This window comes from Eubalaena glacialis, chromosome 16, assembly GCF_028564815.1.
Source record: "Eubalaena glacialis isolate mEubGla1 chromosome 16, mEubGla1.1.hap2.+ XY, whole genome shotgun sequence".
NCBI lineage: Eukaryota > Metazoa > Chordata > Mammalia > Artiodactyla > Balaenidae > Eubalaena > Eubalaena glacialis.
Window position 1 is genome coordinate 11,876,643 of NC_083731.1, and position 24,489 is coordinate 11,901,131.

The 24,489-nt window shown below is 42.0% G+C and overlaps 1 protein-coding gene across 12 annotated transcripts in view; it reads left to right on the forward strand.

Annotated features, from left to right (window-relative positions):
* The window catches only part of DOCK9 (dedicator of cytokinesis 9), a 285,850-nt gene that overhangs the window by 231,681 nt on the left and 29,680 nt on the right, over nt 1-24,489 (forward strand). For 6 of the 12 annotated variants that reach the window (XR_009697557.1, XM_061171127.1, XM_061171129.1 and 3 more), the window contains exons 39-46: nt 2,974-3,089; nt 8,733-8,870; nt 8,988-9,170; nt 10,837-10,950; nt 11,070-11,285; nt 12,749-12,806; nt 13,706-13,783; nt 15,022-15,128. Coding sequence is in view for 10 of the 12 variants with exons in the window: in XM_061171127.1 (XP_061027110.1) it covers nt 2,974-3,089; nt 8,733-8,870; nt 8,988-9,170; nt 10,837-10,950; nt 11,070-11,285; nt 12,749-12,806; nt 13,706-13,783; nt 15,022-15,128 (1,010 nt within the window). In the remaining 2 variants the exon portion in view is untranslated. Of the gene's footprint in view, nt 1-2,973; nt 3,090-8,732; nt 8,871-8,987; nt 9,171-10,836; nt 10,951-11,069; nt 11,286-12,748; nt 12,807-13,705; nt 13,784-15,021; nt 15,129-24,489 lie in introns of those variants that run through there. The other 6 variants (XM_061171131.1, XM_061171134.1, XM_061171135.1 and 3 more) reach the window with 2 other exon arrangements.

A 24,489-nucleotide genomic window follows, 5' to 3' on the forward strand; every position in this document is an offset into this window, starting at 1 on the left:
ACATTAGAGGGAAAAAAATCTCATCCTCGTCCTTTGAGTATTTAAAAGATTTGGGGATTTGAGAATAAATCACTTATCTGAGTGACAGCAGAATGAAAATTGTGTACATGTGAGCAGTGGATCCTAAGGTCTCTGAAGCACCCCCTGAGGTGCCTGCTGGAGATGGCGCATCAGGGAAGTCCTTCCCTCCCTGACCTGCCTCAGTGACCACGTCAGTGCCTGTGCCCCAAGGCACCACTACCCCCTAGTGGAAGTCAGTAGGGTTAACAGTACTCCTTACTGGCCTCGGTCAGAATCTGCTTAGTCAGCTTTCAAAAGTTGCTGACCGATGCTCTGAGAAATTACTGTGTCTCTTAAGACCCCTTCTTGGGTTTGCCTGCTCAGTTTCATTTTCCTGTGTTAGCCAGTAACAAGGTGACCATCGATTAGAGTCTTCCCTCATGCACAGCTTTGTTCCAGATCTTGAGACAGACTGTCCCCGTGGGGGTATCTTTTGGCAGATTGTCCAATCAGTCTCCGTCACTCACACAACGTCCCATGCTGCCACTTATTTTTAGGGATGTTTCAGTAACACTGCTTCAGGAACCTGCTGATTTTTGAGACGAAACGGTTTAAGGAAAAGCAAATTATAACCAATTGTGGCTAAAAGGACTGTTTGTTTTATTCTTACATGATTCGGACACAGGCAGACAGTTTTCTATATGAATTAACTCTTATTCTAAAGGAGATTAGATAGTGTAATGTAGCTTAGAGAAATTTTGTCATTAATTAGCATGGCCCATTGATTATATATGTTTAAAAAACAGCACATTGACAAATTGCAATTCTTGAATTGTTCTAGACATTCAGCCAGGTATAAGTAAACTCTGTTGGAGTTCTTCAGTGTATAGACCATCTCATCTATAATAATCACACTTGGATACACTTACCCAATAGGTTATCTAGAAAGAGAAAAGGATAGTTCTGTGCAGAGAATACAGTTAATCACCAAAGCAAGTGCCCTGTTACAGTTTAACCCAGATTATAAAACTTCATTTGGGATAAATGGCAGCCCTCAATATAGGGTCCTTTTGACCTGTGTGATAATTTTGGTTGGTCTGATAAAAGGTGGTATTCTTTTTGTTTGTTTTTTTTTTGTTTTTTGGTCCTCTCTTGCCCTGGTTTGTGATCACTGTAACAATAATCATTAGTTTGTTTTCCTCTTTTGTTGGCTATCTCACCAAACAAACCTTACCAAATGAGGAAATGCCTTGGCTTACAAAGGCAGTTCAGTGAATATTAGTACCAAAAAATGTCTGTCTTTCTTTCTGCTAGATTTCTTACCAAAAAAAAAAAAAAAAAAAGCAAACCAGGAATATAAAGAAACAGAACTAGCACGGTGCCAAATGTGTTCCGTAGCCTTACTAGGGACACGATGACTCTGTCACACTGTGAAAATAATGCAGGCCACTCAAAACCACCATTTTAAAGGCAAAGCAAAGTTGGATGAAAGCACATAATAGTTTTTTTTTTTTAATCATACTTTAAAAAGCAACTCGGTAGCTTTAGAAAAGCTTTTTGTAGTCTTTCAAAAATCATTCTCTATCTCTGACATTTATTAAAGTCAGAATAACATCATGCTAGTTACTTTATTTTATCTTAATAATAGAGATTATGGTACAGTGACCTGGATAAGGAATTGGGAGTGTAGTTTCTGGTTTTATCCCATTACTGGCCTCAAGAAAATTCTCTAGGCTTTCTGTACTTCATTTTCCTGATCTATGTACAAAATGTCCTCCTCTCTGGAGTATTAAGAAAATTACCTCCATGGTAAGTGTTGATTTGTTTTGCTCCTTGGAGAAAGACATTACCTGACGTTTTATTATATTGCCATCTTTCTTTGTTATCTAGATCAATACTGAAACACCTTTGCATCCCTTATATATATTTCTGCTAATGCATACCATTTCATAATTTAATCTCAAATTGTATGTCAAACTACATTTATATCAATACTAAATTGATTTTACAGCACATACAGAAGATATCAGTTTGTATTTAAATTATGATTCTCAAGTCCTCTCCTTTTCTTAAACATTTCTTTCAGTCATAGTGGCTTTTGTGCTTTTTTATTAAAGCAAGTAGAATACTATTAGCAGTGCAGTCAACTCTTGGTTATCATTCATGATTCCAACTGATAAAACAGATCCTTACTTTATTGACTTGAGACTTACATAACGTTCACTGTGTGCCAGGCACTATTCCAAGAGCTTCACAGCAATTAACGAATTTAATGCTCACCACAACCCTTTGAGGTAGATACTGTTATTATCCCCATTCTACAGATGAGGAAACTGAGGTATAAAGAGGTCAAGTAACTTGCCCAGGGTCACACAGCTAGTAAGGGGACAAGCTTGATTCACTGACCAGCAGTCTGTCCCTCAGCTCATTTTCTTTCCCTGTGCTGTGCTGCAGCCTCTGTCTGTGTGGGAAGCTTCAGAAATCTCAGCCTCCTTCACTACCCCGCCATCTTAACAGCTCAGTCAAGTGGCTCAATTGAGTGACTCCAGTCCATGTACCAGTCCTTGCTCCCCTGTTTACCAACTGTGTGACTTAAGACAAGTTGTTTAGCCTTTCTGGGCCTCCATTTCCTTATCTGCAAAAAGGGTTTAATAATGTACACACTTCATAGGGCTATTGAGGGATTAAATAAGGTGACACGTGTAAAGTTCATAGAATTATGGCTGGCACATAGCAAGTGCACAATAAATGTTTGCTGCTATTACTTCCCTCCCAGAGCTGAAAAAGTCATAATTGAATGGAAACATTTTTAGTACCTCCTTTTACCCACCCCCCCGGGAAAAAAAGGCAAACAGGGGGATAAGGCCCTGAAGGAAGCCTTCTGGAAATAATCAAAAGTTGACTGTGACTATACCGTCCGCCAGCCTTTCTTCTTCAGCCGCCAGCAGTAACCTTATATTATGATTCATGCAGGCTATGGCCACTCGGACGCAGATGTTCTCCACCAGTCGTTACTTGAAGCCAATATTGCTACTGAGGTGTGCCTGACAGCTCTGGACACCCTCTCTCTATTTACACTGGCATTTAAGGTTTGTATTGAATAGCTGTTCATGGTCAGAGCCTTACCTTTTAAATTCATTCTGCTTATTTAACTGAATCAGCAAGAACTTCTTATGTTGTATTTTTACTGCAGCAACTGTTTTTGCCCCTGTAAGGAAACCATTAATCCTTAAATTCCCTTAATGAAACCGTTCCATTGTTAATGACTTGAATTCCCTGAAATATAGTATAGCTTAACTGGTCAGGGTGTGCCACCTGCTTGCAAAAGGTTCTAGTAGAGCAGTGGTTCACAGTCTCAGGAGGTGGTTAACGCTTGGCCAGATGAAAGTGTTTACCGGGGAAGGTGGCTTTGCTGAGCCCTCGAGAATGGTAAATACAGGAACCTTAATTGGGCATTTCTGCCTCTACTATCTTTAAACATATCCGCAGGTGGTAGCAATTAAAATTAGATGTTTATACGTAGAGGAGCAATACCTAAAAACATTCACCTTTTCAGTTTTTTTTGGATCTGTTACTAAATTAAATGATAGAAACATTTCAAGTATAGAGAATAAAAAGTGATCTTGGTCTTATTTTTAGGTTTTAGCAAGTAACATTTAAGTAGGTAAAGATGGTCTCTTCAGCCACCTTCTTGTTTTTAGGAACCTAACCCTTCCCATTCTCACTCAATAACTACTTCCATTTCCAGAGAAGCTGAATTAGTGTTAATATGCTCTGAATATGGAATGAGTATGTTTACTTGCAAGGGTATTTGGGAAACATACCCAAAGTCAATCTGTGCTTTACTCATCTCCTCTTCTCATGAAGCACATTTCTTTATTAGAGTAAAAATAGTTACCTGATATCATGTTGCTTTATTATAATTTACCTTTGTTCTTAGCAGCCATGCTACTCATGTCCCCAGGAAATGTCATAACTAGGAACCCAGTCGAGAGGTGAGGGCATACAGATCCTTAGGATGAGTATGGGGACAGCAGTGTCTTCTTACGTGGAGCCTTACTCTAGTGGCCTTCAGTCGTGGTCCCCAGGCTGGCAGCAGATGCAGGCCCTGAAGCTTGTTAGAAATGCAGGTTCTCGGGCCCTGGCTGAATGAATCAAACTCTGGGAGTGATATGTGCACAGACAGTATGGCCTGAGTACTACTGCTCTACTAGAACCATGTTTTGAACCTCCTTCTGTTTTCTTTTGGAGATTTTTAAGTAAATAGGCAGTGAAATTTGTAATGTGAGCATTTGCCCTGGATGACTATATCAGTGCTAACCATGCATCCATAAGTTCAAAACCGTAGTTGGGACACTTTCTTCCACTCTCTGCCTGGGCCTCAGCATATAAATGAGCAGGAAACCCCGGGGCTGCACAGCGAGTGTGGTCTGGCACCACGGGCAGGTGAGGGCACACGTGGCACAGGTGTGGTCTGGCAGCACTGTGAGAATAGTGGCAGTTTCCTTACTGCACAGCCTGCAGTTCATACTCAACCTCCTTTAAATTGCTTGCTTCATATTAAAGAAGAGTATTTGTCAAGGTTCCCGGATCTCCAGTGTCTGGCCACCAAATAGCTTCTGACTCAAGAGAGAAACAACATCTGATGGTCTCTGATTGAAGGCTGATTGTAAATTTGTTGGGTGAGTGTCTTTGGGAAAATCACTTCATGTCTCCAGACCGAAGATTTCTCATTTGTAAGATTGAAAAAATAGAATCTGCCTCCCAGGGCTGCTGTAGCTTAAAGTGAGATGACCCTTAGAATGAACGAGCACTCTGCTGATACAGACCAGGCTCCAGGACACTTGGGAGCAGCCATGTGTACAGAAACACCATGGGCTTCAAACCCCAGCTCCACCATTAGCCAGATGTTAAGCTTTGGGTGGGTCTGCTTGACATCTCTAAGCCCTGATTTCCTTACTTAGAACATGGCAATTATTCCTACTGTATAATGAATTGATATGAAGTATCCAAAAACATCTATCCTGTGTGTCTGGCACACAGTAGGAGCTCAAATGTTGACTCTAGTTTAGCCATAAGCGCTTTCCCTAGGCTCACGCCTTCCTGGTCCTGTGGTAAAGGGTCTGATTCCTGAGATGCACAGGGAAGATTGTGTTTTAGAGCTGAGGTGATCTCTATCAGAGTCTATATGCCTGTGTGCAAAAATCTTTGATGTTTAAAGCTCAGCCCATACACACACAAACACACACACACAGACCCATTAAAAAATGGGAAGATGGGCAAATGTTATGGCATTAAAGGATGTCATGCCAAGCTGTAGGCTTACCTGGCCTAGGTTCACAGGTCCAAGAGGCCCACTGGCACAGCAGCATTGGGATCTTCCTTTGCAAATATTTACTCAGCTGAGGCATCAATTGGAGCATATCGGAAAAATTAAATTATTACATTGAGTTAGCTGACATAATTGTTTGCAGAAAAATCTTCTTCCACAAATGTTGCCTCATCATTACTGAGCCTCTTAATTGACCACATCTAATAAGTTGCCAAAGGCAATCAAGAAATCATGTTCTTAATGAGAGGAAATGTTTGAAAAGATTTAAGCCCTGAACCCCAATTTATTATATTAGCTTCCTACCGTTTATTGAGTGCCTTCTGTGTCTTCAGCGTCAGTCCTCACAACAGCCTGGCCCAGTAGATCTTTTATCCCCCATTTTACAGATGAGGAGATTGAGGCTGAGACAGGTTAGGAAATTAGCCCAAGATCACTACACAATTGGCCTGTCAAATCCCTTTTTCTCCACTAAGTAAGTCGCACGCGCGCGTGTGTGTGTGTGTGTGTGGAGGGGGAAGGAGCTAAGCTGGGTGAATGTCAAGGTGGTTGAATGATCTCTCACACAGAGAAAAGAAAATTACCAAGCACTTACCAGATGCTGGTACTCTGTGGGCACTTTCACATATATTATTTAATACACGAAAGGTGTGTTTTGTAAACCAAGGTGATTACATGCAGAAAATCATGGTTCTTCTCTGGCTATTTTTAAATGTCTATTAATACAGTCCTAAACCAAATCTGGCCTTTAAATAGTTGATAATATTTTTAATGTACTTACAAATTTAATCTGAAAATGTATTTAAGTAATTCTCTGTAGTGCCTTCTGTTGATTTGAGGTGCATGGTGAGAACCAGCAAGTACATGATGAGAAGGATCACTGTGAATGACCAGGGTGGGGAGCACGTGGATGATGGGGGTCAGCTAGGGAACCTGGGGTCCGGTTTACACAACCATGAGCCTGGGGTTTAGGGCATCTTGGTGATTGGTGAGCCTCTGCGACAGAGAGAGTGCTACTCTAAGCTAGATTTTTTAAGTTATTCTATAAATCAGTGTCTAAATAAAAATCAAGCCATATCCCTAGGAAGGATGTAGCTGTCTTAACATGGTTCCAGATATCTCATTTTGGCACCTGAGGTTTAAGTTCGTTTTTCTCCTGTTCCTGGCTCTTTAGAAATTACTGATACTGTGTGTTCATTCTCTGAAAGCCCCATTTCCCTTAGGAGGCTGGTAACAACAGTCAAGCTTGAATCCACATCAGACAATTCCTGAGAATTATTTATAACCTATTCTCCACCTTATTGCTAGAAATAAGTCATGCCTTTCACATTATTCTAACGTCTCATTTAATTTCATTTTAATCAATGAAATTCTCCCATCCTCAGTAGAAGTCTATAGGGAGACAGAGGTAGAAATGAGATACTCCATTGTTATCCATGGTTATTTATGAGTGGAAAAGTGAAGGTGATTTTTGTTTTGCTTTTTTCCCTGCTCTGAGACTTTCTGAATGTTCAACGTTTTTAATGAGAAAGAGAGAGAGAGAGAAAAAAATTGATTGGAAAATAAGGAAGGCAGCTGGTAAACTGGGGTGTGTTCAGGACGAAAGGTCCCTTACCCCTTTAAATGAGGCGTTGTTTATATCTTTGTGTGAGTTTTTACTCCATTCTTCAAGCAAGTTTTGTGATCAGAACCCAAAGAAGACTAAATCCTGAAAATGGGAAGCAAAAACCTTGACCAGAGAAAGTGAAAGGAAGGGAAATTTAACTCCAGTGGTAACAGCTTGGAGATAGGCCAGTTCAGACAGCAAGGCCAGAGGTCTTAGCGATTTTTGTATGAACCATCTCTCCTGGATATCTCCAGCAAAGAGTGCTGAGAAAGTAAAAGCTCACATCCAGATTCATGCAAACCTTAATCCAGCCATAATCAGGAAGGACTTTGACTCCTGGGAAAAGAACTGCTCAGAAACAGTAAACAGTAAGCAATTCCCCAAACACTGGAAACAGCCTCTTTTTTTTTTTTTCGGTTGGTGAACAGCTGCTCATGGTTGAGAATTACATCATATTCAGTTAATTAAGTCACATTTTCTGCTCATTAAATTGCTTCTCTTTCACATGATGGAATTCAATACTGTACTTCAGTATTTCATGATATAAAGAACACTGTGGATTCCAGGTGCCCTACCAGCTGTAAGTACACCCGTGAATTACTGGACCTAAAAAAACAAAACTTATTCCTTGAGTAAAACTTTTTCTCCAACAATAAGATGAGGTAAATCTTGAAACTATTACTCCAGCCGTAATTTGCTGTGCAACTGAACTATTTGGACATAAGTTATCTCTGTTTCTTTGGCTAAACTGTAAGGTTGATTTGAGGTAGTGACCTCTGGACATTTTTTTTCAATGACAGTCATTTTTGCCTACTTGTGCAAAATGCACACATTCTCCCAAACACACCTTTGTCCTGACAGGCCTGTCTGTATTTGAAGATGCAGCTCTCCGGTGTCACGCACATGTGGCTGCATGCTGGCCTCTAGTTGGGCGACACCTCTGTCCACTGTGCATGTTCAGCAATCATTGGGAGTTTTAGCCAACCAGGCTTTCACGGTGTTAAATCAGTGTGAATTTGCTGCTGGTGGGAGAAGACCTTGAAGAACGAGGAGAAGTAATTAATGGTGGCCCTCTTGCCACTTAACTGAGCTAGATCAGACGTCAGACGATCCCTATACTTGACCTCAAGTCTTCCCAGTAGCTATGCAAGCTTAGTTTTAGGGTCGCTGTTTCACAGATGAGAATGGCCAGGCTTGGTTTACCTGTGCAAATCCGTGCACGTGAGAAATGGTGCCTGACCGAAGCCTGTGCGTTTTCCCCCTTACCAGACTGCCTGGTGATTCATGGCTTCACAGAGTGCCTGAGAGCCTGCGGCGGGGGACAAAACCCAGCCCTCACTGGTAGAGGACCTGTTCCATACCCCTCACTTCAGTTATTTTTTTCCAGCCCATTAATTAGCTGATACCTGTAATGGCACTTCTCTGTTGGAATTAAGGTGTCGCAAACATTACCTCCGTATTAGTTGCTGGTGATAGTAAAAATAAGTAAATAAATAGAAGCCCAATCAATACTGAGGCACAGTGGTCCTTTAAACCGTAGTAGAGTCTGCTGGGAAGTTTTAAATCAGTCTCTCCCTTAGTAGAAAAAGTAAATTCTCCAAAGCATAAATCTATTGATAAGTTTGTTTGTACTACAAGGGACTTCTGTGCTTTCCTAGAGGATTCATGGGAAGTTTGTTTAAATTATAAGTTGTCTTAGTACCTGAAAAATGTAACCTTTGAGGCTGAAAGTTGTATGAAACCGATTAGCAGTGTCTGGCGTGTCTCACTGACCAAGCTGTCCTTGTGTGTTTTAAGAACCAGCTCCTGGCTGACCATGGACATAATCCCCTCATGAAAAAGGTTTTTGACGTCTACCTGTGTTTTCTTCAAAAACATCAGTCTGAAACGGCTTTAAAAAATGTCTTCACTGCCTTAAGGTCGTTAATCTATAAGGTACGTTGTTTCACCAGGGAAGATCATTCTTGATTCTCACCCATTCTCCTGTGTCCACCTGGAGCTGAACGGAGCACTAACCTCTCTGGGTTCATTTGCTTCCTCACGTCCCTCTAGTTTCCCTCAACGTTCTATGAGCGAAGAGCGGACATGTGTGCAGCCCTGTGCTATGAGATCCTGAAATGCTGCAACTCCAAGCTGAGCTCCATCAGGACCGAGGCCTCCCAACTGCTGTACTTCCTGATGAGGAACAACTTCGACTACACTGGCAAGAAGTCCTTTGTCCGGACGCATCTGCAGGTGCGTGTGCTTTAGCTTTCCAGGTCAAGTGTGCTGTGTGGAATTCTGTTTTAGCAGGAAAATTTTGAGTGTCACATTTACCAAGTTACCTCGGTGTAAGTATTGAACGATCTGGCCTCTAGATGGAAAATTCAAAAGTCACATTTACTGGTTTTATTTATTTCATCCTCCACATTGTAAGATTTGGGCCCAGGATGTGTTTCTATTGGTAAATTGACATTTAAATGTCGAATCAACGTTCGACTGACTGAAATTCCACTGAGTAAACATTTATAGAACCTATGAGAGGATACCTTATAGTAAACATCTTAGGTAAGACACAGAAAGCCCAAAGTGGCTCTTTTCTGTCTTCCTTCTGTTGACACACCTGCCATTCCTCCAGAGTTAAAGTGTCCCAAATTCTCTGCTCTGTGAACCAGGCCAGATACTGAAGATTCTTATATATTTTTGTAGACTTTCTTTTTCTACAAACACATATAGGAGCGCCTTCTCCGTCTCTGTACTTACTCATTTTTTTAAAAAACAAATGTTTATTGCTTGCAAACTGTGTGCTGGGATTCATGGATACAACCATGAACAAAACAGGACCTCTCCTGGCCCTCACAGAGTGTCATCTACTGGAGGACAGACAGACACTGAGGCCCTTGTGCCGTGTGCCCGGTCCCCTAACAGAGGAACTCGAGTGCCCCAGGGAGGGGACCAGGGGGCTTCCCATGGGATGTGAAGCGTGAAGAGGGGTTGGGGTTGAGCATGTTCCAGGCCACGCAGGCACCATGGGAAAGGGACCATCCAGGGGACCAGAGAAGGTCCTTACAGTAGAGGTGAGAGTATGGGTGAGAACAAGTTGAGATGGCAACGTTGCACATTTGGAGGGATCTCCTGGACTCCAGGCTGAGAATGGATCAGGGAGTCAAGGCCTTAGATCGGGAGACCGTGGGGAAACCATGGTCAAATTTAGACCAGAGAGGATGGTGTCCTGGGTCAGGCATGGTGAGGTTAGAAGGGAGAGGAGATTGAGTTGACAATACTTAGTGATTGATTATACCTGGGTGTGGTGAAGGTAAAGGATGAGAAGGGGGAATGGGGGGAGTTGACAATACTTAGTGATTGATTATACCTGCGTGTGGTGAAGGTAAGGGATGAGAAGGGGGAATGGGGGGAGGGGGATGGTCCACGGTTTAGCTGAGTAACTGGGTAAAGGCGGTGCTATTTATAGACCCCCAAAAAGACAGATTCCCCCACTGCATAGTTAATATGTACATGTCTTAATAATAAATGCAAAGGACAGTCCACTTACTGAATATTTAGTACATATAAATTCAAGCCAAAAACCAAAGAGGTAAATAATAAGGTCTTCCTTTTTATTAGAGAAAGTGATAGGTAAGTAACCATCCAAGTGATATGGGCTTATCTGATTCCCATTCCTCTACACTCTCCTGATTAGCATTTTGATGTGCAACCGAGATGCAAGGGTAGCAAAATCACCTTCTGGAATAATTCTTGGAAGGGGGAAGATGACTCATACATTGTTTCCCACACTGGAGCGATCCTTGCTCGCAGCTTCCCCGTTGCCCCATCCCCGTGCACATCCTAACTGAAGCCAGGAGCTGAGCCTGGGGCGTCACTTGAAAGTGAATTGATGTGCTCACGTTTGTGTGTCCCTAAGGTCATTATTTCCGTCAGCCAGCTGATAGCAGACGTCGTTGGCATTGGGGGAACCAGATTCCAGCAGTCCTTGTCTATCATCAACAACTGTGCCAACAGTGACAGGCTGATCAAGGTGGGTGGCCCGGTCTCGTTCTGTGTTTTACCCCCAAAACTCCACCTCATCATCTGACATGTATGCAGATGGACAGAATGCAGCTGAAAGCCCCGTGTCCCCCTCCACCCTTGTTTCAGCACACCACCTTCTCCTCGGACGTGAAGGACCTGACCAAAAGGATCCGCACAGTTCTGATGGCCACGGCCCAGATGAAGGAGCACGAGAATGACCCCGAGATGCTGGTGGACCTCCAGTACAGCCTGGCCAAGTCCTACGCCAGCACCCCCGAGCTCCGGAAGACGTGGCTGGACAGCATGGCCCGGATCCATGTCAAAAACGGGGACCTGTCCGAGGTAGCCCCGCAAGCCTGTCAGTCTGGGCTTTTGAGAAATCAAATTGTGTCCCATTCACTGAAGGAAGCCACTTCTGAGAACAATTTCCCAGTAATTCAAAGAAGCCAATTAAAAATATGTGATAGTTTAAACAGTGTTGGGCTCGGGGTTCCTTCATGGTCATCTAAGCATTTTAACAATTCACAACATCGTAAGGGGATGTCTTCATCACAAAAGAGCATTGTTTGAAGGCTCTTAGAAAACATCCGTGCTCGCACAGGTGCCTGCTAGTCAGATGCACTCAGTTTCTGCATCAAAACTCCTCTCTAGATCTAAAATTCAGCTATTTTATGATAAAATTAGATTTCCCTGTACCGAAGTCATGACAGGGCATTGCTTTTTCCTGTTTGAGGTAGTCAGTTTCTGTCTGTAGTCGTGGCAGGTGTCAGAGCTCCCTCGTGGACAGAGCTGCGCAGTTCAATAAGCGACAGCATGGCGGGGGCAGAGGGGGAGTGTGGGCTCCAAGGCAGACTGGATCCCGGATCCAACATCGACTAACTCGGTGACATTGAGCCAGTTCTTAACCCCTCTGTGTCTCTATGACATCATCTGTAAAATGGGGGAAATTAAGGAAAACAGTAGGCTGTAAGGCGGGTTGTATTCATGTTCCCATGAAAACTCTACTCAGGGTTCATGCCTGAGGCATTTAGGTATGATTAACAGTACTACCAAAGAAGTGTGCTTTTACTTTTAAACCTCTCTAACTGCTTAAATTAGTAAAATTGCGTTCTATATCTGAAAATTTTATGTAACTATTTTTACCTATGGATTATTCAAAGAGTCCATTCTGTTTGACCATAAGTTTAATCTAAAATATACATTAGCCATAATAAAAATGAATTACATACTGTTAGTAGTAGTAATTTTTTTATCATTCTGATAAGAACCAGGGCTCAGACATTGGAACCTTATGGTAGGTTCATTTCCAACAGCTATCTTTGATGTTTTGTAAACCATGACAACTTGGTGAAAAGAATTTATTTTTATTTTTTCTTTTGTTTTAAGGTGTTTATAATGTTATCCATTTAACATAAAATAATATTTTCATTTAGAATTTTTGGAAAAAGTTATAACTTCATCTCTGAATCTAAGAATGTACATGCCTTTTCTTCAAATGATCCTCTTTTCCCTTTAAGAGAAATAATGCTGAAATTTTATAGTAAGAAAAAATGCTTTTTAAAAATCTTTTATATGTAAATTTAATAATTTTAATTTAATATGTAAATTTAATAATTTTAAATAGAAATAGGTCTTAGCAAATTTACTGCCATTTGTCTCAATTCAAAGTTTAAAAATTTCAATTTATTTGAATTGTTCTACTTTTCTACTTACTAATATAAGTACATACAGTCATTAGATTTCTGTTTGTGAGCATTGTGCCATGCTTTATAATTGGTGATTCCGAAACGTGTCTTTTGTTATAGGCAGCAATGTGCTATGTCCATGTCACAGCCCTGGTGGCAGAATATCTCACACGGAAAGGTAAGAAACGATTCCTGGGTTTTGTGAAATAAATATAAAATTGCACAAAGCAGCAAAGACAAGTGAGAGCCATTAAGAAAGATTTGGACGTGGGGGATTTCTGTGTGTGTGTGTGTATGTGTATGTGTACACTATATTCATTGTTTTATTCACTGGCGTGACATTTGCTTGATGTGGTAGGCACCGCAGAAATGCAAAACAAAAGTAGGTGGCATTTTGTCATATAACCTCTTATTAATAACTCCATATCGCAAAAACTAGTTAATGAGCTTGGCATCTGGGAGTCCCTGACCAGCCAATCTCCAGCTGAAAAGATTTTATTTTCCCTTAAGATAGTTCCCACCGGAACTGTTTATCAATCAAAAGGCAGCTGTAACAGGAGGTGATGAGACAGTATTTTCTGGAGCACAGCCTGGTCGGCTTTGCTGTGTGCGAAGGCAGCTTGCAGGCTGGAAACCTTGCCGCCCCGTGGAAGGAGCTGGCAGGAGTGAGTGCCGCCCACCTGTGTGCTAAGTGCTCGTTCCCATGTTAGCAGGCCGCGAGTTCTGTCACGGCTCCTCTGGTTAAACACCAGTTGCTTGTTTCCACTTCAAATTTGAGAACACGGGGCTTTTAGAAAGGCCAGTTGTGTTCACGTGTGTACTGGAGCACGGCTGCACCAGATCTGGCTAATTCCTTCACAATGTGAGGACTAACGTAAAACCACAGATGGCCAGGTCAGGGAATTTCTATCTTTCTGGTACAGCTGGCTCTTTGGAATGGAATTTAAGGGCATCTAGGCTTGTCATACGTCAGAGCTGGAAGGAGAAAGAAACCAGGGAGGGGCTCCGTATTCTCTTACTGCCAGCACGATTTCCTGTTGAGACCTTCTGTCGGGTAATACATCTCCTCACGTTTAGAAGCAGACCTAGCCCTCCAGCTGGAGCCGTCCTTCCTCCCCTCCAGCCACAGCATCTGCCAGAGGAGGCGCCGGGGAGGTGAGCTGAGAGCGGGCCGGCCGCCCCGTCCCTGTGACACTCAGACGTGTGGGGTTTCTCTTTCAACTCTGCTGGGATGGACTTGGCTCTCCTTCCCTCCCTTCTTTTCCTGGCCTCTCTGGTTTGACGGCAGGCAAGGAGAAGAAAGCACTTTGGCCACCATTGTCGTTTTTCCACCAGAGCTGAGTTGTATTTTTAAATCTACTCTGTAGCCAAAAACATGGATGGTTGGATTTTATAATTTTGCTTTTTGTACACTCATGTATCCTCAAGCTCCCAGGTTAGTGCTTTGCATAGGGGAATCTTTGTCTCCATGAAACAAAAGCAAGGCGAAAGCTGGACATTGGCAGAGATGCTAGACAACCCATGAAGGGGCTGGAAACCTTGACCATGTGCAGCAGAAACATCTCTGACTTTAGGGTCCACTCTTTCAAGACTTGATTTCAAACTACTCTGTGTTCCTTTTTTTCCTGAAACATGGGAGGTCTCAGTTCAGGTTTTGACTTTTGTTTTACTGTAAGCAGCAATCTCAGTAGAGTAGGAAGACATTTCAAGTCCTTCTTCACTTGATCGTTTTTGCCCAGCTGACATTGTCCAAGTGACATGAAACTTTCCCCAGTGACTCCATGGGAGGAAAGGCCTCTCCTTACCCCTCAGGCTGCTGACGTGGAACCAGCCAAGGCAGCCCCTCAGCTCACGGCTGCAGCCATCGAGTCACATCTTGGTAGACTGCTTCCTGCAGGAGAAGGGCGAGTTCTAATCTGAGTTCTGGGTTACCCCAGCCAGAGTGGGTGAGATGACAGCTGGAAGGAAACAGAGTTGTTTTTGAGTCTGTATTTCTCTGATTGGCTTTGGCTTCTTTATTTTTCTTGGTATCTGAGCATGGGTCATTTTACCAAATCAAACTATTGTTGTTATTACTTTGCTATTAATTTGATTCAATACCTATTTCAGTTTATTTAAGGATTACATACATTTTAATAAAGGTGGGTGAAAAATAAAAAGGGATGAGAAAAATTTAAAAAATTGAGGGCGGTGAGGGTTAAATATGAGGAAGCGAATGAAGGAAAGCACACAGTGGCGCCCAGGCTCCCCGTGGGAATGCTGGCCTGAGACGCAAGAGATTTCAAGATCGATCCTTGTTCAACCCAGAAACAAACAGGGCAGGAAGAACCCTCGCGGTTCATCCACTTTCAGGTTGATAGCTCCAACTGTCTCCCCTGCTCTCTCAATTCTAGGCATGTTTAGACAAGGATGCACAGCTTTCAGGGTGATTACCCCGAACATAGATGAGGAGGCCTCCATGATGGAAGACGTCGGCATGCAGGACGTCCACTTCAACGAGGTGAGCGCCACAGCCCTCAAGGGCTCCGGTCACCCCAGTGTCTCGGGTGCTGCCGTTCACCCGCCCCTGCACCAAACTGGGATTTTCTGTCTGAAGCTGCTGTGTACACACTTCACTCTAAGATAATTCTCCAGAAACTGAACAGTGAAAGCTTCTGCCATTCCCATTTCCAGGAACTCCTCCTTTTCTCTGGAGAGAATTTGAGGAGCTAGTTAATAGTGAAGTGAGGCTGAGAGCTTGAACACTTGTGGTAAAAGGTCCAGTATTTTGAATCATAAAGTTTCTCATTCTTTGCAACAGTTAATTTCTCTGGTTCCTGGGTTGTTGTTTTTTTTTTTTTTTTTTTTGCGAGGGCTTTCTCTAGTTGTGGCAAGTGGGGGCCACTCTTCATCACGGTGCGCGGGCCTCTCACCATCGCGGCCTCTCCTGTTGCGGAGCACAGGCTCCAGACGCGCAGGCTCAGCAGCTATGGCTCACGGGCCTAGCTGCTCCGCGGCATGTGGGATCCTCCCAGACCAGGGCTCGAACCCGTGTCCCCTGCATTGGCAGGCAGACTCCCAACCACTGCGCCACCAGGGAAGCCCCGGTTCCTGGGTTTTATTGCTGTTTTAATCTGACTTTTAGATCAGTGTCTCCAACACAAGACATCTCTCCGATGTCCCCAAACATGCAAGGCCATGAGAGGCCAGACTGGGCTCAGGGGCAGAGTAGCCCCTGTCCAGGCCCCCAGTTCCCTGCCCCCACTTGAGTGCTGTCAGCCAGGGTCTGTGCACCATGAGTAGATAAGACCACCCTTGCCCACCCCCCATAGAGACCAGAAAGTTTGACTTTAGATCAATTGTGGCAATTTTTGCAAGTTTCTTGCCAAAACAGGATCACCCTGCAGCCACTTAAAATCTGAAACTAGAGAGTTCTGAGATACAACTAGGAATTTGAACAAATGCCAATTTTCTGTGTGCGTTTCCTGAATTTTCCTCTTCTGTGAATATCTGCCAGAAGAGTTCTTCATGTGTGCCTGCCTCCCCTGAGCTAGAGCAAAATGAAACAGTCAAGGGAATGCTTTTTAATCCTGTCCATCTTTTAAGGAAAGATAAAGTTTTCTGTTTCTTCATGTGGAGAGAAAGAACAGAGAAAGGAGTAAACGTCTTCTGCCCCTGTTATACTTGTGTTTATGATGTGGAAGTCCTGCAATTAATATCAGGACTTTTGATCATGTTCATGCTGGTAAGCGGGGCCCATGAGCAAACATCCTCCGTGACACTGACCATCCATGAATCAGCAATTCTCAAAGTGTGGTCCTGGGGTCCCCGAGACCCTTTCAGGAAGCCTTTGAGGTCCTTACTTTTCCAATTGAATGTCTCTGTGAGGCTGGATTTTCTTTGTCTACATCACCCAGAACAACATATTGAAGAGATTGAATGCAGAAGCAGAGACAGGAATCCAGGCTTCTCCTACGAAGTCAGACATCAGAGTTGCAAAAAATGTAAAACAGTGCCACTCTTCTTAATTTTTTTTTTGAAAATGTTATTTTTTCATTAAAAGTGTTATTTTCATTAACATGTAATAGGTTTATTATCTTAGTTTAAAGTAATAAATCTTTTGACTTTTTTTTCAGTTTTCATTCCTAATATTGTAAATATTGAGAGATAACACCCATATATATAAAAGTTCTCAGCTATTTTTAAAGATTTCTCAATAATGTTTATGCTATATAAAGGGACCTTAAGCCTCAAAGGTTTAAGAACCACTGCCAAAAATTGTCTAGTCTCAAATGACCCTCTAAATTAAAAATTAACTGTGAGAAAGGATAATATATTGAGTGATTTCACATTTAAAAATTAAAATAATTTTAACCAAAATACATAAAGTTCTCTAAGTATTCTGAAGGGGAAAAAAAAAACCAGTTGGTTATTACGTGGTCTTAACAGTTCAGCGGTTTCTCCACCTTGAAATGCCTGGCCCAATGGTAATTTTTCATTTTTTACTCTGATGTGTGTGCCTGTCCCTTAGGCAACAAGGCCCGCACGCTCTTGGCTTTGAACTCCTCGCTTCAAGGAGGGTTTGCACTGGGCTTTTTCCTGAAAAGAGGCTTGAACGCATTGTTTCCGTGGAGAAACCACCCTTGTCCCCTGCTGCACAGTCAGTCCTCCGGAGCGCAGCACTTTGTTTAGATTCGATAAGGAAAACAGCAATGCCAAGAACAACTAAAGATTCGAAAGTAAACAGTTCTGAGTAACCTGTCCTCAGGAATGATAACATGAAGTTCAGGTTTGCTCATCAGATTAAGTAGTAGGCTGGAGTAGTCTCTGCAGCCTAGGGAATGAGCCCTGTGAAATCAAGGGCAGACTTGATTGGGGAGATTTGTGGATGGCACCCACTCTGAGTAATCACTGAACATGTGACAGGGATAACTTTATCAGTTATTTTCAGAATATGGATTTTCCACCCTGTCCTTGAAGCGTAAAGTTGGTAAATCTTTAACAACGTCCATAGTACACGACAATCTATCCTGATTAGGATGTGGCACAGGGGGTTGTAAAGCCCCAAGCAAGGCCTGCACATTAGAAGTGAAACTAGCCAGCAGTGAAAAAAGAACGTGTTCCAAAAGTCACGAAAGCAGAAACTGCCACGTAGTTTTTGCTTTGGCTCTCAAGATGTTTCAAGAAAAAGTGAAAGTTGAATATCTCTGCCAGAGAAGGAGTTTTGGGGAAAGCTGATGGGAATAGGTGCAGAACAATAGTTTAATAAAAATCATTGCCCTTTTAATGTGCATTACTAGATATATTTAAATGTCTAAGATGCTCTCCTAACATGATTTTAGAGGCACTACCTAAAAATGCACAATTCTCCTAGGAGGAGACCTCAGATGAGTTTTTATTGGTAGCAATCCATCTTCCTTGACTCTGATCTAAAGAGCGAACTCCCCCGCAGCTGCTTTTGATTAAAGAGAAATGTTCCATTCCTGTTTACATTTTGTTTCACAAATTGGAGCCTATGCAGATTGAAGAATTCTGAGTTTCCTATGGTATCAAAATTACATGCAGCCCATGTTGTTTTGAGATCCCTCCCTCATTATCCCATACAGGCAGGGTCCTAGAAGGAAATAGGTAGCACTCTCAGAAATTGAAGCAAGTCTAACAAAGGGACTATTTTGAAAAGTTTGATCAGGGTTTAGGGAAACCAGCAAGGAATATTACAGAACCCTGGAGGTTAGCAACAGCTGGGTTGCCACTGTCAACCTGTGCGCTAAGGGAGCGGGGAGAGAGAAACTACACAGAGGGGCCACCTGCCCCGGCTCAGTCCTGGCATGGGGGCGGGGAGGGAGGCACCCCCTCCCCACACTCTCCTTCTGTCCACCAGTCTCCTGCTGGCCTTCCACTGGCTGAGCCCAGCAGGCAGGCCAGCAGTCCTGGTGCGTCGGCCCGCGTGGCACAGAGCAAGGGAGGAACGGGGCCAAAAGGGACTGTAGTGGGGAAATGGAAAATACAGTCCATCCTCATTATTTGCCCAGTTGCTAAAATTTCTTTGTTACCCCAAAATCAGCATGCACTGAGGTGCTTTTGCAGTCATTTGGGGACATGGCACAAAGCAGCAAAAAATTTGAGGCCACACGTTCCCATCTGAGGCTGAACAGGCAACACTCTGCCTCCTTGTTTCAGCTCGTGCTGTAAACGGGGGTCCTTCTCTGGCCCCTAGCATGGTGCTGAAGTGCTGCCCAGTGTCCCTTAGCTCAGGAAGGTGATGTGCCTTACAGAGAAAATACTTGTCAGATAAGCTCTGTTCAGGCAGGAGTTAACAGTGCTTTGGGTCGTGGGTTCAATATTAATGAATCAACAGTATGTACTAAATGAGGTGTCTTTAAACAGAAACACACATAAAACAAGGTTATGTACTAATCAATTGTCAAAAATTTTGTAACCAGAGGCTCTCTGGAGCCTAATCCTGTATTTCCCCGAGAAGGGGGTGTTCCGCGTTCACAAATTCAGTGTCGGTGGTGACCATAGAACATAACCACAGCAAATAATGAGGATCGACTGTATTTGGCACACTAAGTGTTGTTTCACAGACCAGCAACGGTGAGGTTCACCAGGCAGGTCACTGACTTGTATTAGCCAAACTGCATCTATTCAGAAATAACAAACGTAAAATGTTTATACCTACAGAACATCCCAAGAGAGAGTTATCAACAAAACACATTCTGTGGTTCCTCTGTTTACATCTCATCCAAGCCTGGCAATTTTCTGTAACCCTGTAGAGTGGTCTAAGCATCTACTTCTCCTTGACCGAGAGTGCTCTTAGAACCATAAAAGTTATATAGCATATCTTCACTTTTATCATGCTTCTCGAAAACAGTAGCAGTAGGGAGCGTGGCCCATGGAACTTGTCTGACTGCTCTACCTTGTCTCATACCAGGACATATTGCCCTGCTTCATGTTGCAAATATTTCCTAAGCTTCCTTATGCTGGAGAGACAAGGGTAGCATGATGTGGTCCCTGCCCCAGCACACAGCACTGCTTCTGATGCTTTCTTGCCATTGAGGAGAAACACCTAAACCACGGTCCCTTAGAATCTGAATTGAAAGTTGTCTCAGTTCTTTGTGGCTTAGAAATTTCTACATTTACATGTGTTGATTCGCTCCGTAAACTAGCTGTGTGCCATGTGCCAGCTCAGTGATACATGAGGGAGGTGCCTGTCTTAGAAAGTTTGACCTAGTGTACTAGTCCTCAAGCTTTAGTGTGCTTAAAAATTACTTAGATTCCTGTTACAAATATAGATTCCCATTCTAACCCACCCCCACCCATCCCCAGATTTAGTTGGGTGACTGTAGCGCCTGGGAATCTGTATTTTAACAAGCATCCCAGGTGATTATTCTGATACAAAGGATCTTCGACTGTATCTTGAGAAACGATAATACAGTGGAAATGTGAGTGATGCCATGATGTACACCATTGCCCGAGCCAGGTCACACGCTTACGGTTATTCCCAAATGGTAGATAAAAGAGACAGCTAGCTTCATAAGAAAGGTTAAATTAAATCAGTCAATCCTAAGATGGGGCAAATATTATTTAAGTGAAAAAATTTTAAATACCTGCAAATACACAGGCTCATAATGCATTTTCAAGCACACACACACGCCCATGCACGGCATTAGTGAGCTATTTCCACAGACAGGTGCTTGGTGCCCTCAATTGCATGGCTGTGGCACACCTAAAAATGACTGGCTAATTACATTTTAAACAGCTTCCTGAATGGCTTACGAGCTTAGTGTACCGAGATCTTTTTAAGTCCAGTCTAATATCATAAAATGTATACTTTCCAGGTGCATAAAGCTCATTGAGGGTTTTTTTTTCCCCGACCAGTAATTACTTATAGTTCTTTGCGTGTATTGACAATTTAGAAAAAAATAACTTGGCATTTAGATTTTAAACAAGGGGGAAAACTATCAGACTTTCTGTATGATCGCCTTTCAAGGTCACCACTCTCTGACCACTGTCAGTATAAGTTCTCATTTTCAAGTGATTGCCGAGAATTCAAAGTAAATTAATACGTGGAATTTCTGCTGAGAATATTATTCATATATGCCCCGATGTTTAGTTACTATGATGTCTTAGTTTTTATGACTCTTTATAATTTTGTGTTGACATATGGTCTCTCAAACTTAGCTGTCTATTATTGCTGGTTATTTCTATTCAAAGAATTGTTACTTGATGCACCAGCTGTAAACGTCTAGGTATAGAGTTGAGTATACCTATAATATATATATATATATAATATATATATTATATACCTCAAGGTATATTAGCTTGAATAATTTACCTTACCAAATTAAGCTTTGATGCTCAGTAATCCATACTCTACCTTTATGAGAGAAGGAGTTACCTTTTTAAAAAATAAAAGCCATTTTTAGTTTGTTATTGGGTAAAATCTCTACTCTGCTTTTTATAGTATACATTACCATTTTCTGCAATAAAAAGTGATATTCAGACTGATACACTATAGATCCTGAATGCCTCCTGAATCAAAAGAAAAGATAAAATAATGTCCAGTAGCATATATAGGTTGATGATGTATTATTTCCTAATTCTTAATTGCCATCAAATTGTGATACTTATTTCATAATTGTTTACTAAGCTCTATTCACTTTATGAAACATTACTGTTTTCCAACCATTCTGGGAAGTGTCCCTGGCTGAAGTCTATTTTTTTGTACCAAATATGGCAGAGTTTTCCGTAGTGAACTGAATTGTCCATAGTATTGATATGCCACATGAATTCAGGTTTCATCGTTTTAAAACTTTCCTTGTGTTTCTGGTTTGACAAATGAGTAAAAGTAGTATTCAAATCTTAGTCTCACAATTAGGAGCATTTGGCCCAGGAGATTACTCATAAACTCTATTTGATATATATTTAAGTGACTAAATCTAGAACCATTCAAAACATACCTGAAAGGCTGCTATACGCAGACGCCTTATGAGGATAGACAGAACATCATTTTAAAATCAAGTAACATCTTCCTTATATAATACTTCCTTGTTGTGATAGTGGATGTATGTCTGTGTACATTTTCATTTCTCATAAAATTATCTATATTCAACTATTAATTTATTTTTAGAAAACTTTGAGTGTGGCTATTTAATCTGTGTATTTAATCTTTCCGCCTCCCTGACCTCATCTCTTTGCCCTGTTTGACTCAGATTTTATACTCTAGCCCTCAAACTACTTATAAATTTCTCACACACCATGCTGCCATCTCTCCCATGTCTCTGCCCAGGCTGTTCCCTCTCCCTGGAATGTCTCCCCCCTCTTCCTTGCTATTCCCACCTGTCACCTTCACCTCACTAACTCCTGATGATGTGTAAGACTCAGTCAGTCATCACTTTCTGCAACCTTCCATGGCCCCCCATCCCCCATCACTGGATAGGTGCTGCTCCTCTCTGCATCCCTGATGCCCTGCGCATTTATCAGCACACTCACCACCATCTTTTGTAATCTCTTTATGGATCTGCATAGAGATCTGAGCTTTATGAGCAGGAAGTGCTCTCTTCACTTGATTCTTGGCCTCCCCAGGACTCACTCAGAGACACACAGACTACTGTTAAGTCAGTAAATGCCTACTGCTCTCAGTTCAGAGTGTCTACCCTTCTGACTTGCAGTTTGGCACGTATTTGAAATCACTGTGGTTTTCTCTGTCCTCAGTATCTTAACATGCACGTCAAATCTCTTCCAGTCGGTGGTCATGAGTCTCTAGTCCATCAGTTCTAGCTGCTTCGAAGGACAACCTCTCTGTGTCTTTGAGGGCCTCCTCCTCAAAGCCAGTTTCATGTATACCACATAACCTGATAAACTATCCCAAACCCACCCCCACCCCACGTTTAGTAAAAATCTACAGAGCCATTTTTATAAATTACAGAAACTTAAATTTTATTTATATAGATTTGTTTTATAAACCCAGTGTCGAGCACAGTGCCTTGTACGTAGTAGCTTCTTGGTAAAATGTGTGAATGACTGAATGAAAGAATCAAGTTAATGATGTGGTAGTGACTGTGCCTGGTTATAACACTTATAACTCTTTGAGAAGAATGTTCAATTTTCTATGAGATTATATTAAAGTTACTCTAGAGTCTTTTTTTTTTTTTTTTTTTTTTTTTTTAAAACATCTTTATTGAAGTATAATTGCTTTACAATGGTGTGCTAGCTTCTGCTTTACAACAAAGTGAATCAGTTACACATATACATATGTTGCCATAGCTCTTCCCTCTTGCATCTCCCTCCCTCCCACCCTCCCTATCCCACCCCTCTAGGTGGTCACAAAGCACCGAGCTGATCTCCCTGTGCTATGCGGCTGCTTCCCACTAGTTATCTATTTTACATTTGGTAGTGTATATATGTCCATGACACTCTCTCACCCTGTCACACCTCACCCCTCCCCCTCCCCATATCCTCAAGTCCATTCTCTAGTAGGTCTGTGTCTTTATTCCCATCTTGCCACTAGGTTCTTCATGACCTCTTTTTTTTTTTTTTTTTTTTTTCCCCTTAGATTCCATATATATGTGTTAGCATACTGTATTTGTTTTTCTCTTTCTGACTTACTTCACTCTGTATGACAGACTCTAACTCCATCCACCTCATTACAAACACCTCCATTTCATTTCTTTTTATGGCTGAGTAATATTCCATTGTATATATGTGCCACATCTTCTTTATCCATTCATCCGATGATGGACACCTAGGTTGCTTCCATGTCCTGGCTATTGTAAACAGAGCTGCAATGAATATTTTGGTACATGACTCTTTCTGAATTATGGTTTTCTCAGGGTATATGCCCAGTAGTGGGATTGCTGGGTCATATGGTAGTTCTATTTTTAGTTTTTTAAGGAACCTCCATACTGTTCTCCATAGTGGCTGTATCAATTTACATTCCCACCAACAGTGCAAGAGTGTTCCCTTTTCTCCACACCCTCTCCAGCATTTATTGTTTCTAGATTTTTTGATGATGGCCATTCTGACTGGTGTGAGATGATACCTCATTGTAGTTTTGATTTGCATTTCTCTAATGATTAATGATGTTGAGCATTCTTTCATGTGTCTGTTGGCAATCTGTATCTCTTCTTTGGAGAAATGTCTATTTAGGTCTTCTGCCCATTTTTGGATTGGGTTGTTTGTTTTTTTGTTATTGAGCTGCATGAGCTGCTTGTAAATCTTGGAGATTAATCCTTTGTCCGTTGCTTCATTTGCAAATATTTTCTCCCATTCTGAGGGTTGTCTTTTGGTCTTGTTTATGGTTTCCTTTGCTGTGCAAAAGCTTTTAAGTTTCATTAGGTCCCATTTGTTTATTTGTGTTTTTATTTCCATTTCTCTAGGACCTGGGTCAAAAAGGATCTTGCTGTGACTTATGTCATACAGTGTTCTGCCTATGTTTTCCTCTAAGAGTTTGATAGTGTCTGGCCTTACACTTAGGTCTTTAATCCATTTTGAGTTTATTTTTGTGTATGGTGTTAGGGAGTGTTCTAATTTCATACTTTTACATGTACCTGTCCAATTTTCCCAGCACCACTTATTGAAGAGGCTGTCTTTTCTCCACTGTATATGCTTGCCTCCTTTATCAAAGATAAGGTGACCATATGTGCGTGGGCTTATCTCTGGGCTTTCTATCCTGTTCCATTGATCTATATTTCTGTTTTTGTGCCAGTACCAAACTGTCTTGATTACTGTAGCTTTGTAATATAGTCTGAAGTCAGGGAGCCTGATTCCTCCAGCTCCATTTTTCGTTCTCAAGATTGCTTTGGCTATTCGGGGTCTTTTGTGTTTCCATACAAATTGTGAAATTTTTTGTTCTAGTTCTGTGAAAAATGCCAGTGGTA